Here is a 16,790-nt window from a genome sequence, read left to right as displayed (position 1 = left end):
GAAAATATTATGAATTGTCAAAAATGGTGGTGGCAGTATTATGGTGTGGGGCTGCTTTGCTACTTTACTTCTTCATGACCTCAAAACTTTGTTGTAATTTCTAGAATCAGACATTTCTGCTGTCTTCCAGAAAACCCTAAAGCAAACTTTGGTGATGTCGCAGGAAAATGATTCAAAACACACCAGCAATTTACCTTCCAATGAATAAAATGAAGTTTTACTTACTTAACAACTTAAAGGAGTAGTAAAATGTTTACAAAGCATATTTATTTAGATTTTTACATGCATTTCATCACATAGAATATAAAATATCCATACTTAAATAAAAACTTTTCCTCATGCAAAATGCTACGTCTGGTAAACATTAGAGAGGAGAAAAACAGGATAAGTTTTGAATGCATCTGTATGTAATGTTTGTATGTAATGTTTTCTTGGTGTGGCCTAGTTAAAGTCTGACCTTCAATCTGATTGAGAGTCATACTTGAAGCCCTCCAAAGTGATAAAATTAATAAATTTTAGGAGTTGGAGAAACCATGCAGATGGATAAAGCTGACATTTAACTCAACATCGAAACACGGACTTTGTTTGGCTGAATTTTGTATTTACTCAGGTTATTGTTGTTTTTGGAGCAGAAGAAATCTGCAGAAGAGCAACTACTTTTTCACACAGGTTTCTTTTCTCTGCGTTTTTACCAGGACAGAGATCTGAAATGTCAGATGAATTTGGCAGGAGAGGATGAACACGAGGACAGGAAGGGAGGACAAAGTTATCAGAAAGGAAAGAAAAGATTAGAGGCCGCAGAGGAAGGATGAGAAGGTGGAGGAAAGGGGAGACAGGAAGTGGATAGAAAGTTGAAAGATGGGACCAAGTGACGGGAAAGCGGAAAAGATCAAATGCATTCTGGGAGTTTTTCCATCAGTTTATCTGACGTGCTTAGGCTGACAACACACAGCAACAGGAAGTGAATGATGCTGATACGTCCAACTGACGGCGTCTGACTGAATCCTCTGCAGATTCAAGCATCAGCAGTAACGTCCAACCTGATAACACAGAGTGGGAATATAACTTTATACTTCCAACTCCTTTGAATATGTAAAACAAAAGTTTTCATATTGTGCTTCAGGCTGTTAGTGTTTTTTTGTACATGTTCAAAAAATAATCAAAAAGTAACTTATGCAAGTGGATATGCTGTAAGTAAATGATCATTTACAACAGAGGAAAGTGAGAGAAGATCAGAAAACACAATGTGGCTTTGGGACTATAGAAACATGCTATATGTGTAACATGCACAGATGTTACACAGATATATATATAGTTATATAGTTTTATCAAACTACCACATTATAATACAATCCATGGGCTCAAACAGCCTCCCTGTTGTCACCCTTGAAAACATTTGGTTCAATAAGAAATAATAACAAAGCTGACCCTGATGCGCCTAGACTCTGAAAACCCCAAATGATGCAAGACTGGAAAGCAGCATGCAGTCATAAATGATGCAAACCTGACGGTAAGGACTCAGCCAGATTGAAGCTGAGTGGACTCAAACTTCTTCTTAATGCCAGTCAGTACTTTGACTGTCCTTGTGTGACCACAGGAATGAGTCTGTGTTTCTTGTGCCTTGGTTGCAGCATTGCTGACGCCCGTGCTGAATGAGGGCAGCAGGGTTAGTGCAGTTTTTAGGAATGACAGAAAAAGATTGTAAGTCTTGATGAATGCCTTCTGAACTACAACCTGTTATTGTGGTCCAGCTTTCTATATGAGACCTGCTGGCGAGACGACACACAGAGTTATATGAACAACTCCGGGTCCAGTTTGGTCTCCTGCGGTTCTGCCCGACCAGCATTCAGGTTTACGAGTCTGGAGACGGAAACAGATTCCTCCGCACACACAGCTGGACCTCTTTAGAGTTGGTCCATAGAAAAACAGCGTAGAAAAGTAAGTAACACTTATTTACATATCAGACATTAAAATCTGCTTCAAAAAGACACAAACATAAAAACAAACTGCTGGCCTGGTAAAAACCAGCCCCTTGTAGTGCAGCGACAGCAGTAGAGATTTCCAGAGCCTTGGGGCCACAACCTGAAAAGCAAAATCTCCACAAGTTTTAAAATTACTCCACAGTATCACTAAAAATCTCTAGGTTTCATAAGCTAACTCTCTCACTCTTTGGTTACCTAGCAACAACCTCTTGAGTAACTTGTGCAGGAGCAGTTTAAGGTTTCGACACCATGCCTCACAACGGCTTAAAAATAACAAATAATGGCATGGAATGAGAACTGGATAACACAGGAAAGGTCACATTACTAGCTGGACAGCATTTAAGATATTTAAAACAAAAAAACAAAAACAAATCAATAATAATGAAATATTGACTGATATGAAATCATTATATTGTGATTCTGTTTTCAGCCATATTGTCCAGCCCTACTTCAAACTGTACCGTTATATACAGGGAGTCCCTGCCGCAAGAAAAAAACGCTGATTTTTTTAGACTAATCTTAGAAATTTAATAGAAATTTCCTTGTTTTTTCTATTAAATTTCTAAGATTTGTATGAAAAGTAAAAAAAAAAAAACTGATAGAAAAACTCCAAGTTTTGGGGTTAATCTCAAAAATGTTCTTGAAAAAACTTAGAAATGTTTGAGTTTCAAAAGTCAAACTCAAAACTGTTCCTATTTTTTGTCTAGAAAATCTCAGACGTTTTTTTTGGCAGATATCTACTCCTGTTTTCTCTCCCATGGCCCATAGGAAGAAGCAGAAACCAGGGCCAAAATACTCACCACTGCAGTGGCTCAGAATCAGAATGATTATGTTTTGACTGTATTTCTGTTTTAGGATGAGTCGGGACAAACAATGCCACAGAAACAACAAAACTGCTCATCTGTGCATTGAAAACCAACAAAAAGAAGCGTAAAAGTGTGTAAAAGGAAATGCGCTTGGGTGTGTTGGGAGCCATTTTTAGATCCCAAGGACAGTGGATGCTTCCTGTCTGGCTTTCTATTGTTCCTGTAGCGACAGTGATCCTCAGGGAGCAGAGCTAGTGTATCCAACATCTCATGGTTTTATAATAGTTACATATCTGATGAAACAGGAAGTAGATATGTAGAGACCAGTCAGTAAGTCTCATGATTTGTTTTGTTCATAATGGTTTGATGTGACTGGTTTCACAGCTGCTCTCTAACTGGGTGGAAACCTGCTGACTCTACACCCTTCGTGCCACAGGCATACCTCTGCCCGCTTCATAGCGACATGTTGACGTTTCACGGACGAAATAAATTTTTATTCCGCCATCTGGTGGACAGTCTGGGTACAGCAGGCAACAGAGCGCAGACGCTTAAGCCTGGGCTGCCCCCTGGTGGCGGAAAAGGGCGAACTGCACTGAGCCCCATTGGAAACCTGGTTATTCCTCCAAATGCTGATTTCTGAACTCTTCCCGAGTTAAAACATTAAAATTATCGTTTCTAAATGAATATGAACTCGTTTTCTTTGCATTATTTGAGGTCTGAAAGCACTGCATCTTTTTTGTTATTTTCATCATTTCTCATTTTCTGCAAATACAACATTTTTCTTAGAATTTCAGACGTCAGTAGTTTATAAAATAAAAGAACAATGTTCAATTTACTCAAACATAAACATACAAAGAGCAAAATCAGAGAGACTGATGATTTTAAGTGGTCTGTGTAAAAGATCCTCTGCTGCCAGGTAGCGACACCTAAAACACAGCGAGTTGCAACCATTTGAGACAAACTTGACCTTAAAAAAAGTTCGTAAACTGGTTACCTTTCTTTCAGTAACAAACATATGCAAAGCTTTTTTCTGCAATAATTTACACATTACAAAACATACATCCTATTTATTTTGTTGCTTTATTTCATGCTTAATTTGTTGCGCAGAAACAAAATCTCAATAAAAACTTTTGTGATTTTAGGTTTTAAAAATATTTTTTGGGCCTGTGAGTTTGGACTCCTGCAGCTCTAAAGCTTCACAGTATATGGAGCCAAAGGACCAAGAAGGAAAGATAACCGTTACTGTCCTCATCGCAGATACAAAGTTAGCTAAATTTAAAATGCTTATCAACAGAAAACGGCCTCGTCATCTGCAGTCGATGAGGTTTTAACTCTTATGACGAGTTCTGCATCTCAAAATGCAGCTATTACTTTAAGCCACAGTATCTTTGCCTCTGTACATCTCATTTAAAACTATTAATTTTATTTTCTACAACAGACATCAACCCGCATTTTTTAAAGCTGTTCATAAAACACACAGAGTAAATGTGATTATTTAAAAAAATGTATTTGTATGTACTTACATACTGGTGTCAAAAGAGTATGCACCAAAATGTCACACTGACTCAACTCACAATTACAAAGAAAAAGCATTTTTCTTCGATTGCAAGTATTGAAAAACCTATGTACAGAAAAAGGTTACGCTGACGAGAGAGTACACTAGAAACTTACAGTCACATCGATTTAAATCAGACTTCTGAAAATGAAAACCTAAGGAAAAATAATAACAGTTACAGCCTCGGTGCTCTGAACTTCAACATGTTTCCGTCTCAGAAAAATAACCTTGTGCTTTCTTCCTACAGTCCAGCAGCAAGGTTTCATCAGAATGTGCTTACGAAAAAGAAAATCCTTCTTTAAAATTCGCCTCAAGACTGATTTCATCAAAAAAAAAAAGAAAAAAATCTTTTTACTTAAAATACATGTCCTAAAGATTATCCTTAAAAGGTTTTACAGTGGGAACAAAGGAAGGTGCTGAAGACGGTCCGGTTTTCCTGCCGTGGAAATTTCATGAGCTTCAAAACGACATTTCCCCACATGAACATTTACAGGCTGTTCAACAACACAAACAAACCAGGAATGACAAAAAAGGCATTTTACAAGATCGGCGAGGAAAAACTAAATTATTAGTGAACGATGGATGCTTAAATGGAAAGATAGATATACGAAGGATAAGAGCAAAGAATCCATTCCTCTCTGAAGAGCGAAACCAGAGCCACAGATTTTACGAGAGAGGAACCCGGAACACGGAACCGACACATTCAGACGGACGACCCGAAGTCGGAACATGATGCACCTCACTCACTCACTCACTGACAGCAGCTACAGGAAACTCCCCGCCACCTTATGGGACACTGTGATGGTGCAGCGCCACAAAGAGCGGTGGCAGGTCCGACAGCMAAACRCCAAGCAGACGCGGGCGAGTCTGAACAAAACCGATCAGGGAAGCGACTGGAGGAATAATCTTATTTCTGTGGACTGGTTCCCCTTTGCACTGCGGCCTGCAGGTGAGGAATTCATGGAAACTGAAGCTACTTAAAGCAGGGAAGGCGAGTTGGCCAGAGAACCGATAAAACCAAACGGCTGCAGGGCGAGTCGATGTGGAGATCCACCCAGAACAGAGCACGAGTGACAAAAACCAAAAGTACGCGCGACCTTAGCGGAGCTGATGTTGCTCTCTGTGGTGTCGGGGAGGAAATCGGAAATCATGTCGGTGAGGTAAGGATTTCATTTTGTACAGAATGCGTCTGTGGTAGCGTGAGACCAGCGGCTCCCTCTGGGGAGTTCCTCTCCTCCTCTAGTCGCTTTTCGCCTTTTTGCTGTCGTTCCCGTTCTCGTCCGGCTCGGCCTCCTCGCCGCCCTCCGGCAGCTTCCTCTTCTTGGTGTCGTCCGTCTGCGCCGGGTGCGCCCTGAACGTCACGATCATGCAGGTCATGTTGTCGCATCCCGTTCCGTCTCCAGACGTGTCCGGCGCCAAGCAGTGGTCCAGCAGCTGTTTGGGATTTAAACGAGCAACGTGAAGAACCGCTCAGCACCAAAAGTGAAACGCATCGTCACCTTTGGACTGGAGGGAATAATTAAGGAAACTCACACAAAGGAGAGACGGAGTTTTTCATTAAATAATGGTAATAAAAACAAGAAATGCCGAATGATTGATCATCTTTATGATTTCTACTACTTTTCTATTTGTCTTTGAATGTTCAATGTTTGCATATTTCAGAAACTGCAAATATAAGAAAAGTTTAAAAACAAAAACTAGAGCTGATTGAAGTAATCATTAATTTAATAGTTGAATAATTGATTAGATTAAATGGAGACTGAAAAAAGACCAGTCTTTGGGTTACTTCTTTTTTTTTTTACTAAAAAAATAACCCAGAGTACTAATTAAGCCAAAATTAAAATAAAAATACACATTTTACATTTAAGATTTAAAAAAAATATCTTAGTAAATATGTTCTACCCAAAACTCCTAAAGTGGCAAAACTTTAACTTTATCTGGTTGAATTTCTGTTAAAAAAATCTCTTATTGAACGTCTTTTTAAAATCTAGGAAGGATCAAACGTTCACTAAAGAAATGCTTTCAATGCTTTTTAGGTTATTAAATTTTTATTCAGATTAATTTTTAAATATATTTTCTAAAAAGAGGTGCAGGAAAAAAAAATTATTCTATAGAAAATTACAAATCCTAGTTTTGGGAATTTTGAATCGATTCAAAATGCTCAAAAAAAAAAAAAACAAACAAACACGCATTTTATCTGCTTATTATATTTATAATATTTCTTTGATTTGTTTATTTTATTTTTTGAGTAAAAGCCAGTCGGCTAAGCTAACCCAAAACTGGTAATTTAAGCTGCAGAATTTCAAGCACAAGTCTATTTTTGTTTCAACATAAATTGATTGAATTTGATGCAGTGGAACATAAATTTTTTTCTACATTGAGGTTTTTTAAATAAATTAATGTTTTAACACCTTCTTTTCTTATCGGGTCACATAATTTAAACAGAATCTCAGTCTGAATGAAGAAATTGGTTTGTGATTTAAAAATAGTTTTTGAATCAAATCATTTTATCAGTGAGCAGCTCCCACCTCTTCCACGATGGCGGACAGGGCTCTGGTTTTCCCGTCCTGGTCGGGTTTGATCCTCTCGCTGATGAAGTCCACCACCTCCTGACTGCTCAACACGTTCCTGCAGTCACAGAAAACGCCCTTAAAGACGCTCCTCCATGCAGGTTTTCACCTTAAATCACATTTGTAACGTTTGACGCACCAGATGCCGTCGCAGGCGATGACCATGAAGTCGTGATCCTCGTTCAGCGTCAGAACTTTGACGTCCGGCATGGCAGAGATCATCTGGTCCTCTGGCGGCAGCGACTTGTTCCTCTTGTAGAAGTGGTCGCCTGAAAGTCAACGTGAAGAATCTGCATTGACCAACTCGCTCGTTTCAGGTGGCAAAAAACAAGTTTGAAACAAGAGTTGAATAGATTTCAGAGTCGAGTCTGAAGCTTCGCACCGATGGCTCTGGAGAGGTTCAGTCCTCCGTTGACCCGGCCGTCCATGGTCACCTTCCCTCCAGCGTTCTTGATGCGCGTCAGCTCCACCTCGTCCTCTGGCTTGTGGTCGTAGGACATGTCCACAGCTTTGCCTGCAGAGACGCAGCTCTTCTTATTTCATACAAAGCAGCTGAAAGTCTTTAAAGGAGACCTATTAAACTTCCTTGAGCAGGATAAACATGTTCATTACCAAAAATGTAATGAACATGTTTTGGCTCATGCAAAACATGTTCATTACATTTTTGCACAAAATCATTCTTAGGAGATTTTATTCTGCTCAGTTCTGAGCTCCTTTCAGATTGAGCTGTTTTAGGACGTCTTGTCACTTTAAATCCAAATAAGCTGCTGCTGGTCAAAACTCAACATTTACACTCGCACATGAAAATGGCTTCAAAACGATTCTCAATTATGCAACCATAAATATTAGAAAACCATAAGTGGAGCATCCTGCACAACCAACAAGAATGCAGCAAGTGACGTCTGGGCAAGTCGACAAGAAAACACTTGTCTTTTCCAGCAGCCATTGTACGACGAATACAGAAGTAAAACCAGCTGACCAAAGGAAAAAATGCACCAAATGTGATCACATCTTTTTTTTTTTAAATAGGGATGTACTCACATTGGGTTTTGCTCTTTTTTATTATCATTTAATTGCCTTTGTTCAACTAGATGCTGTGTATTTTTTGTTAGAAGGGGTCTGAATGTTCAATCTATGTACATTTCCAAAATGCCACAAATAACAAAAAAGAAAGTTAAGAAAAAGAAAGCAGCAAGAGGTTTCTGGATGGTAACAACCAAACAGTTGACTTTCCCAGCAGCCATTGTAGAGCTCATGTAGTAGTAAAACCAACTGATCAAATGTGCTAGCGCTCCACTTGGGTTGCTAGGTAATGGGGCTGGGCTTGGCTGGGGTTGCTATGCAACGGCACAGTGCTGTGACTTGAGACAGCTCGTTTTGTAGACACCAAATACTAATTGCACAAAAACTTCTGCATGTTTTTTTTAAAGCACAACCAGAATTCATCCATATTAATTTACTAGAGGGCGCTGTTTTACTCCAGAACAAAATGCAAGGTGCTCCGGATTGTAAGGCGCACTGTCATTTTTTGATAAAATTAAAAGGCTTTTGAGTGCGCCATATAGTCTGGAAAATACTGTACAAATATGTGAAGTTTGCATAATAAGTTTTATTTTTAATATTAGATTTCTTATCTTTCACCTTTTCTTCAGAAAAAGTTTATTACAGTTAACCATTATCTCTGTAATACCACCTTAAATCTTTACAATACCTTTAAATTCAGTCTGACATCTCTGAGTTTAACAGGCAGAATCAGTTTTCCATGTGGGATTGAATCAGTTTTCCATGTGGGATTGAATCAGTTTTCCATGTGGGATTGAATCAGTTTTCCATGTGGGATTGAATCAGTTTTCCATGTGAGATTGGGCTCTTTCCATGTAATCTGTAATCTTAAAATCTGCTTTTACGTTACATTCCCTCCACATTTACAGCTAAACGAGCTGATAGCACTGGGACAAAAATAAACCAGTGGAGAAATCAAGAAAAACCCAGAATATAGAAGCAGTTGGAGCCTTACGTTGGTGAGGGTCGCCATGGCAACGCTCAAGTTGCTATGTTTAAGGCACACCTCCTGCTTCCCTGCTGCCATTTTACAACATGAACACTTGAAAAGCAGAGCGGATTTACCTCGTTCAGACACAACGCAGCGGGAGTCCCCGGCGTTGGCCACGATCAGCTGCTTCCCTCGGATCAGAGCCACAACGGCCGTGGTGCCACTGTCCGAGCCGGGCTGAAACAAACATGGAGGACGGGCCGACCCGTTAAAGACATAAGAACAAAAACCCAAAGAACATTTTAACCAGTCAACAAAAATCTAAATATTTTAAACCAGGTTTTTAGCTTCAATAGTCTTCTTTTTAAGAAAGTAAAAATATGAAGAACATGTAATTCAGGTTTAGATGTAACAGATACGTGGTTTGTTTAAATTACAATTGATGAAGATTTAAAGATTTTCAACTTGATTTTGGGTATTTATTGGGAGAACATTCTCAACAGCCTTTTCTTATCAAATAGGGTTGATTTCATTTAACATTTATCTAGCTAAAATCTTTTCATAATAAAAATGTTGATTTTTCATAATAATTTCCAAGCATTCCCACTCAGATAAAAAAAAAACTTCAATTTCTAAAGAATATTTAACACAATATTTAATTATTATTATCCAAAATAATAATATTTAATATGGATAATGAAGCCTTGCTAACCCAAATAGCATTAAAAAAAAAAAATAATTTAGCTTAGAGAAGGAAAACAGGCAAAAGAGGCAGGTGGTGCAAACCAAGTGCTAGGTGTCAAATGTTTTCACTTTTTCTCAAAATGGCGGCTTGTCAACAATATTAAAGGCTGTTGTCCAAGTTAAAATTATTGAGCTTACTTCAATTTATCATGCAATTAATTGATTTATTGCTTATTTTCTACTGAATTATAATTTTTGAACTAAATTATGATTATTACTATTCATCAGAAGAATTAAGGAAACATGTAATCTTATAACAAGTAGTGTTTTAATTGATAAAGATAAACCTTTAAGGATAATCTGGAAGTATTTCTTCAGGGCAAATGAGCCGACATTACGGATCGAATGAGTATAAATCCCTCCAACGTGGCTTTCTGCTGCTTTGCATTATGGGTCTTGTAGTTTAGCCACTTGAACTAAACCTTTTCTTCATTTTCTGACTCTCTGTGATGCGCATCATGTTGTAACTTCCCAACAAGACAACAGCTCCTCACACGTTACCGTCACAGCTTGGACTAATCAGGAAGCAGATGTGCAGCAGCACCTGGCTGTGAAGAAGACTGAGGCTCTTCATCTGAGTTAAGAAGTGGATGAACTCTTCCTCAAAGTTTATCCAATCTGTGTTTGCATCTGTAATGAATACATCGTAAATTTAAGAGCCAAATATCTAATGTTTCTACAGACCTCTTCTTTTCCATCCATTCCTGGTAGACACATCTCCTCCTCTTCATCCTCAGAGTCTTCCTCTCCTTCCTCTGTGTCCTCTTCCTCCAGCTCACTGCTGTCTGCTTCTTCCTCGTCGCTCCCATCCTGAGAGGAAAAAGTTGAAGCAAAGCTCAACAAAATGACTCGGTGTGAATTTTCGCAGTGAACTTTCGCAGTTTATTCTGGTCCCCTCTTCTCACCTCTTCGTCACTCCCCTCCTCCTCCTCCTCCTCCTCTCCCTCCTCAGACTCTTCGCTGTCGTCAAAGAATCTGGATTTTGAGTCTCCAGTGGCTTTTGAGGACGCAGAGGAGCAGGAAGGCCCGGCGTCTCCTTCTGCTTTCCCAGCTTTCTCCTCTCCGTTGGAACTTCCCGACTCTCCGCTCTCAGCTGCAACAAAGTGAAGAAGAAGAAGAAATAAATCTCTACTTTATGAAGACCTCTGGACAGGTTTTGTACACTCACAGTAAAATTCAAACACTTTGGGGTTTTTTTTTCCAGCACCACACTTTGGAGGTAAAAAATGCAAACAAATTGCAGAAGTGAATTAGCGTTTGCTATAATCTGTCATCAAATGGTGACATTGTTTGAATTGTATTGTCCCTTTTTAAGTGAAGTTCATCATCAGCTAAAAGCTGATAACTTCAGTATTATATATGCAACAGGTTTTAATTTTAACAATATTAAAGAAGTGAAGTTCCTCAAAATTAGCTTATTCATTCTTGCAGATGGTGGTTACCGTAGCAACCGGTAACTGTCGGCTCCTCCCCCCTTTTTTCCTGTTGCTATTAGTAACTGAGGTGTATTAGAATCAGAAGTCAAACTACTGGATCTGAGACGAACATAGAAGGATTATACATAATATAATTTATTACTGTTATTAATAACGTCTTATAGTTGTATTTTACAATTTACTTCGAGGACAAGGTAAATTAAAATAAAACTAAATGTTAGGAAATGACATGTCTGTCTCACAAACACCAATTTCACAAAATTAATGTTAACTTCAATAACATTGTTTAACATATAAAATAGGAGCCAAACTATTCAAACACACAGATCAATAACTCATTAAGAATAAATATTCATTACATTTAAACAATCCAAACTACTCGTGCTAATGTAAATGACTTTCCTTTTCAAATTAAGGTTTTAAACACAATATACAAAGTAAGTTACAAAGAAATGTCTAATAAAAACTTCTTGTGAAGTTTTATGACTTTTAGAGAATTGAAATAAATTTGGTAATTCTGTAAACAAAAGCCTGACTTAATTTCAGAGAGCGAGGAAAAAAGTGTCATTTTATCAGGTGTATGAAAATATATAAACATGTTTAATCAAGCAACAAGTTGCAATTTATTTAATTAAAACTGCAGCTTGAATATCAAGCACTTTCAAGGACTTCATACAGAAATTAAGAACTTTCCAAACAAACACCTCATTGAGATTCAAGGATTTTCAACACCTCTATGAAGCTCGAGTGTAATTTTACCTGAACTGCTTCCCTCACTGCCTCCTGTTCTCCGACAGGCTCTCAGTTTGGACCCACATGCTGCTCCTTCCTTCACTTTCCCATCTCCCTCCTCCTCGTTCACCTCTCCATTCACTCCTTTCTTCTCAGGATCTTCTCCTTTCTCCTTCGAGACCTCGGCGTTCTGGGCGGAGGCCTTCTTAGCTGCGCTGCTGAGGAAAACGCTGAACTTCAGTGACTCCCTTCCCTCTGCTGCAGTAAGTAAAACCTGTAAACGTCGTGTCTGCAGTACCTGGCGGCTGCCGCTGCATGTTTGACGGCGTTGAGGTTCTGGCCGTAGCGAACCAGCAGCTCCTCTATGGTCATGGTGGCCTCCTCATGGAGCAACGCTGCCTCCTCGYTGTCCACTGACATGAGGAGAAACAGGATAACAGAAATGTTGATGTTGCGTTTATAAACGGATAGTTTCACGTTTTCAGCCATCAGAGGTTTTTTGAGCTTACAGTCGTCCTCCTCTGCCACCTTCTCAGACGGCGGCTCCTCGGCGGGGCGACCGGAAATCTGCACCAACTCCTTGATGACCTCCTCTGTGGTTATTCTGCCGTCGATGGCTAGAAACGCGTCCTCCAGTGCCTGCAAGCATAAATAATGTCTGCTTTAAAAATTGTCCTTAAAGCTGCAGTATGTCCGCTATAAAAAATGTTTTTTTTTCTTATTTGTTGAAACTTGTTAGTATATGAGAAATAATCTGCTGGACTTTTTTTTTTTTTTAATTTGACCTCCTCTTCTACCAGCGCCATCTAGAAACTACCAATCAGAGCCAGGAGGCGGGTCTTATTGCTGTCAATCAGCCCCTTTCCTACGCTGCACCTACCATGGCTTGCTGTGAATGCTAAAGTTAGTTAGCATGGCTGTTTTTCTGCAACACCGAGCCGTTTCTCTGACATTTGCACATTTAGCAGCGCGTTCAAGATGTTGATGGACAGCACTAAGACCCTCCCCCAGGCTCTGACTGGTTGTTTTTGCATCTCTTCATTGGAAGAGATTGATCTTTTCACAATGTCAATAACGTTGTTTAATGTATGAAATATTAGCCAACAGTTACACAGATCAATAAGTTATTGACTCAAATATTAATTACAATAACGTGTTTTAAAATAATCATGTAAAGGTAAACGACTTTCATGTTCAAATTAATGCACGTATAATAAACAATATACGAAGAAAGTAAAAAAAAAAAGTAAAAAAATCTCTAAAAATGTTCTTGCCAAGTTATTTGGTTTTTAGCACATAGAAATAATCTAAGTAATTGTCTAAATAAGAGAAGTTTAATCTGATTTCACTTCAGACAGCTTTGAAAATCTTTATTAGATTTATGAAAATACCAAAAGTTTTCTAGGAAAAAAGATTTAATCAAGCGTTAGATTGCACTTTGTTACAAAACAGTAACAGTTTAAATATCAAACATTTAAAACAACTAATCTTTAAGCATTTTCAAGTATTTTAAGGACCCGTACAAACCCTGGATTAAAAACAAGTTTTTAACGCTCCAAACACATTCTGTGTGCAACAAAGTGACACGACTTCTCCTCCGAGATGAAACAACTTTTTAATTAGTTTCTAATTTATCGGCTCATCACCTTCTGCAGCTTCCCGTCTTTGTACGTCCGCTGCTCCTTGATGATGTCAGGAAGATACTTTGAACAGTACAGAGCCACCTCTTCACCTAAAAAGCAGGAGATATAAACCCTCAGGGCAGCAGAGTGGCATGTAAAGCAAACAAAGCAAGTCGCCATGGAAACGGCAGAAAAACAGCTGAGCTGTCATAAAGTAAACTGACTAAAACAAAGTTTGCTTATCAGACAATAAAAGTTACACAAGTTTCCCTGATTGCATTTTAAAACAACACTTCTTCAGATTTCAAATAGTAAAAACATTTATTATGTATAAATTCACACCAAATGTCTTTACTGTGGTCTGGGAAGTGAAAATTAGCTGTAAATAAGGAAACGCATAACAAACGTCTATATTGTTTGGTCTAAAGATGAATCTTTGTCACCTGAGTAAAACCTGAAACATCTGCAGCACCTCTGGTTTCGATAAACATTTAAAAAGATGATTAACTCTGCGGTATAAAGATGGTTTAATGTGCGACACATCCGAGATGGAAGTTATCCAAACAACATTCACAAATCAAAATAAACACACAATTAACCAACATCAATAAAGCAGCAACTTCATAAAATTAAAAGGAATATGTAGCCACTTTCAAAATGGAGGAAACTGAGATGTAATCTGCCTGGATCGTGTCATTAGAAGAACATATCGGATTAGACGAAGCCAACAAACGGAAATATAAATAATCTACACCTGGAAAAATGTAAAATCAGACTCCAAACTCTTTTAGAGAAACTTTAATTTAACTTAAAAACTTTAATTTAATCACCTCCGTGGCCGTCATACACAGAAAACATGGCCGTCTCTTCGTCGAAGTCTGGGATGCAGTTGTGAGCGTCCTGGAAAAATGAAACAAATCAAAACATCAACAAAAGGCTGGTGGGAAAAAGTGGCCAATTTTATGTTCAGGAGCGACAAATACATTTTAGAAATAATATCTACAGAGATAATAGTTTAAGGCTCAATCTCCATTTCATAAGCCTTCAGAAATACATAAAATATAGGTTCAACTTTCTTCATTTTATTGACTGTTTATCTGTTTAAATCATGAAATTTTTTTTAACTACAAACAAAAAAGATACCCAATAGTTTAGCTAAATGTCTATAAAATATAAATTGGGAATGTGGAGGTACTAAATTAACCTGGATACAAATAAAAGCTGTACGTGAAAATTCAGGCATTGGTGGAACAAGTCCATGAAAATATCAAGTTTCTGCAGTTTTTATTTGATTTTTTCTTGGATTTGTTTGCATTGCTTCTTGCTCGATACGCCTCAGGTCGTTGCAAATGAAGATGAATATCATTTTCCTTCAGGCTGATTTAATCTAATCATTCATAACAATTTAAGGGAGAAGTTTCATGTTCGGATCTGACAAGTTTAGATCAGTGGCTTTCAAACCACTTCAGCTCACATTCAAGTTAATTCCTGAAAATGTTTATTATTCACCGACTGGATTAAAACTAAGAATGCGCACCAGTTTTGGTCTATAGAAACTGGTGTGCATCCTAGTTTAATAAGAAGATTAATATCCATCTGGTCACCTCTGGTTTCTATGTTTTCTTTTACTTATTTATGTCATCAACAGCTGCCACAGATTCTAAGTGAGCTTCGCCTCTGCTAAATTTTCCTCCACACTACAGAAAACCATTTTCTCTCCTTCCCAACATTTGATTGGCAATGAAGGAACCCAGAGATTCTGACCAAAGGAATACAATCGTTGCATGATGATTACATTTTTTACAACTAATATGATGTCTTCAAATGGTAAAAAATTTTAAAAACATGAGTCTGAATTAATTTTGACTGGAGCTTCAACAATAATTTTCCTCTGCACACAGATGTGTAGGATGACTGCAGCAAGAGTGCAGCTCACCCAGTTGCACAACTCTTAGGTTCATATCTTTGTTTTGCCAACGTTTTGCTCCATGTGATTCATTAAATGCACGCTCTCTTCCACTGTAGCGTTTTCCTTACATTTTATCTGAATACCACAAGAATAGCAAAGAGCAAAACATGTGCTCAATAAGGGGAAACATTATAACATTCTTTGTGAAGGACAACCCAAACAAAGGAACTCATTCAGCCGTACAGCGTTATGTTAGACGTGGGTCCATGATCAAGAACGGATCAATTTCCTCTTCCACTGCACACCTAGAAATGGTGATGCGATGAAAGAACTGGCATTTCTACCTACATTTATGCTCACTGTTATACATAGCAAGTGATGGAACAAGTGAAAATGCCCCATGACTGAGAAAACAAGGTTTCCTCAGAAAATAACTTGCTATGCCTGGTGTTTGGGTGCTAGGGCAGTCAATCATCCAGAGGCCCGTCAGTTTTTAACTCAAACATTTTTTGAGTTGAAATTTGAAAATGTCACTTGATAATTATGTTATTGAAAGATTGACACCTTAACACCAACTATAAAGCCTTAAAAAATGCAAACATTTTAAAAAGACTAAGTAATGCTAAGCCGGTGGGGGCAAAGTAAAGCCTGGTGGCCCGCCAGGCTTATAATACACTGGGGGGAAACCCTGAGATATTTTAAACTCTTCGGACAGATTGGTGATATCTTAAGTGTCTGTGATTCATAAATATTTGACAATAAAATACTTTTAGTAATTATTAAAACTGTTAAATGCAACTCTTATGCTATTAATCGATTATTTGAGAATTATGTTTGCAAATGCCAAATTCAAGATTCAAACAGCTTGTTTGAAGTAATTAAATGATATACAGATGTTTCACTTTAATCTGCCAACAATATTCTTTCAAATGTAAGATGGCATGTAAAGATAACCCAATAATTAGTGTTTCCTGTCTGATAGATGGATCCCAGTAATAGGAATAACTGATGTCCATGAATGCCGGTTAACAGAGGAGGGTGGGATGTCACATGGTTTAGTGAAATGTCTGCTAAAACGCTGTTTTCCTGGATTTATTTTAAAACACCACTCCTCCGTATAATCAAACAGGCGTTTAACATGTTTTGATGCGCTGGTTGTTTGTCACTGAGGGCAGATTTCTCATCGTTCAGTGAACAAGCTACCATGATGGTTGAGCGGTGAATGACTTTCTGCCTCACCTCCATGGAGACCCGCCAGCCCTGCATGGCAGAGAAGCCGTAGCTCATGCTGGTGTTGCCGCCGTCGGAGGWGGTCTTGGTCGTGTTCGGCTGCGACAGATATGCCCCCATGGTCTTCGTCTACAGTGGCTTCCCACCGGGAGAGAGGATGACAGCACAAGTTAGATCCTTTTATAAAGACACGGAGTATCAGTGGGTGAAG

The 16,790-nt window shown here is 38.4% G+C and overlaps 1 protein-coding gene across 2 annotated transcripts; it reads right to left on the bottom strand.

Moving 5' to 3' along the window:
• Nucleotides 1-5,497: 5,497 nt before the first annotated feature.
• Nucleotides 5,498-16,765, bottom strand: ppm1g (protein phosphatase, Mg2+/Mn2+ dependent, 1G). Of its 2 annotated transcripts, none has more exons than XM_017304182.1 (13): nucleotides 16,589-16,765; nucleotides 14,271-14,340; nucleotides 13,465-13,550; nucleotides 12,328-12,457; nucleotides 12,117-12,231; nucleotides 11,846-12,036; nucleotides 10,556-10,743; nucleotides 10,335-10,460; nucleotides 9,041-9,143; nucleotides 7,296-7,427; nucleotides 7,053-7,182; nucleotides 6,872-6,971; nucleotides 5,498-5,777 (listed from the first exon to the last, which is right to left on the bottom strand). In XM_017304182.1, exons 1-13 carry the CDS (start codon nucleotides 16,697-16,699, stop codon nucleotides 5,583-5,585), a joined length of 1,677 nt encoding a protein of 558 aa, XP_017159671.1. In that variant the 5' UTR covers nucleotides 16,700-16,765; the 3' UTR covers nucleotides 5,498-5,582. The 2 variants fall into 2 exon arrangements, with proteins under 2 accessions (XP_017159671.1, XP_017159672.1); XM_017304183.1 differs by having other exon boundaries at nucleotides 11,846-12,033; nucleotides 16,589-16,761.
• Between the last annotated feature and the right edge of the window lie 25 nt (nucleotides 16,766-16,790).

Source organism: Poecilia reticulata, linkage group LG3 (assembly GCF_000633615.1).
Source record: "Poecilia reticulata strain Guanapo linkage group LG3, Guppy_female_1.0+MT, whole genome shotgun sequence".
In the NCBI taxonomy this organism is placed as follows: Eukaryota; Metazoa; Chordata; class Actinopteri; order Cyprinodontiformes; family Poeciliidae; genus Poecilia; species Poecilia reticulata.
This window is presented reverse-complemented; position numbering and strand designations above follow the sequence as displayed.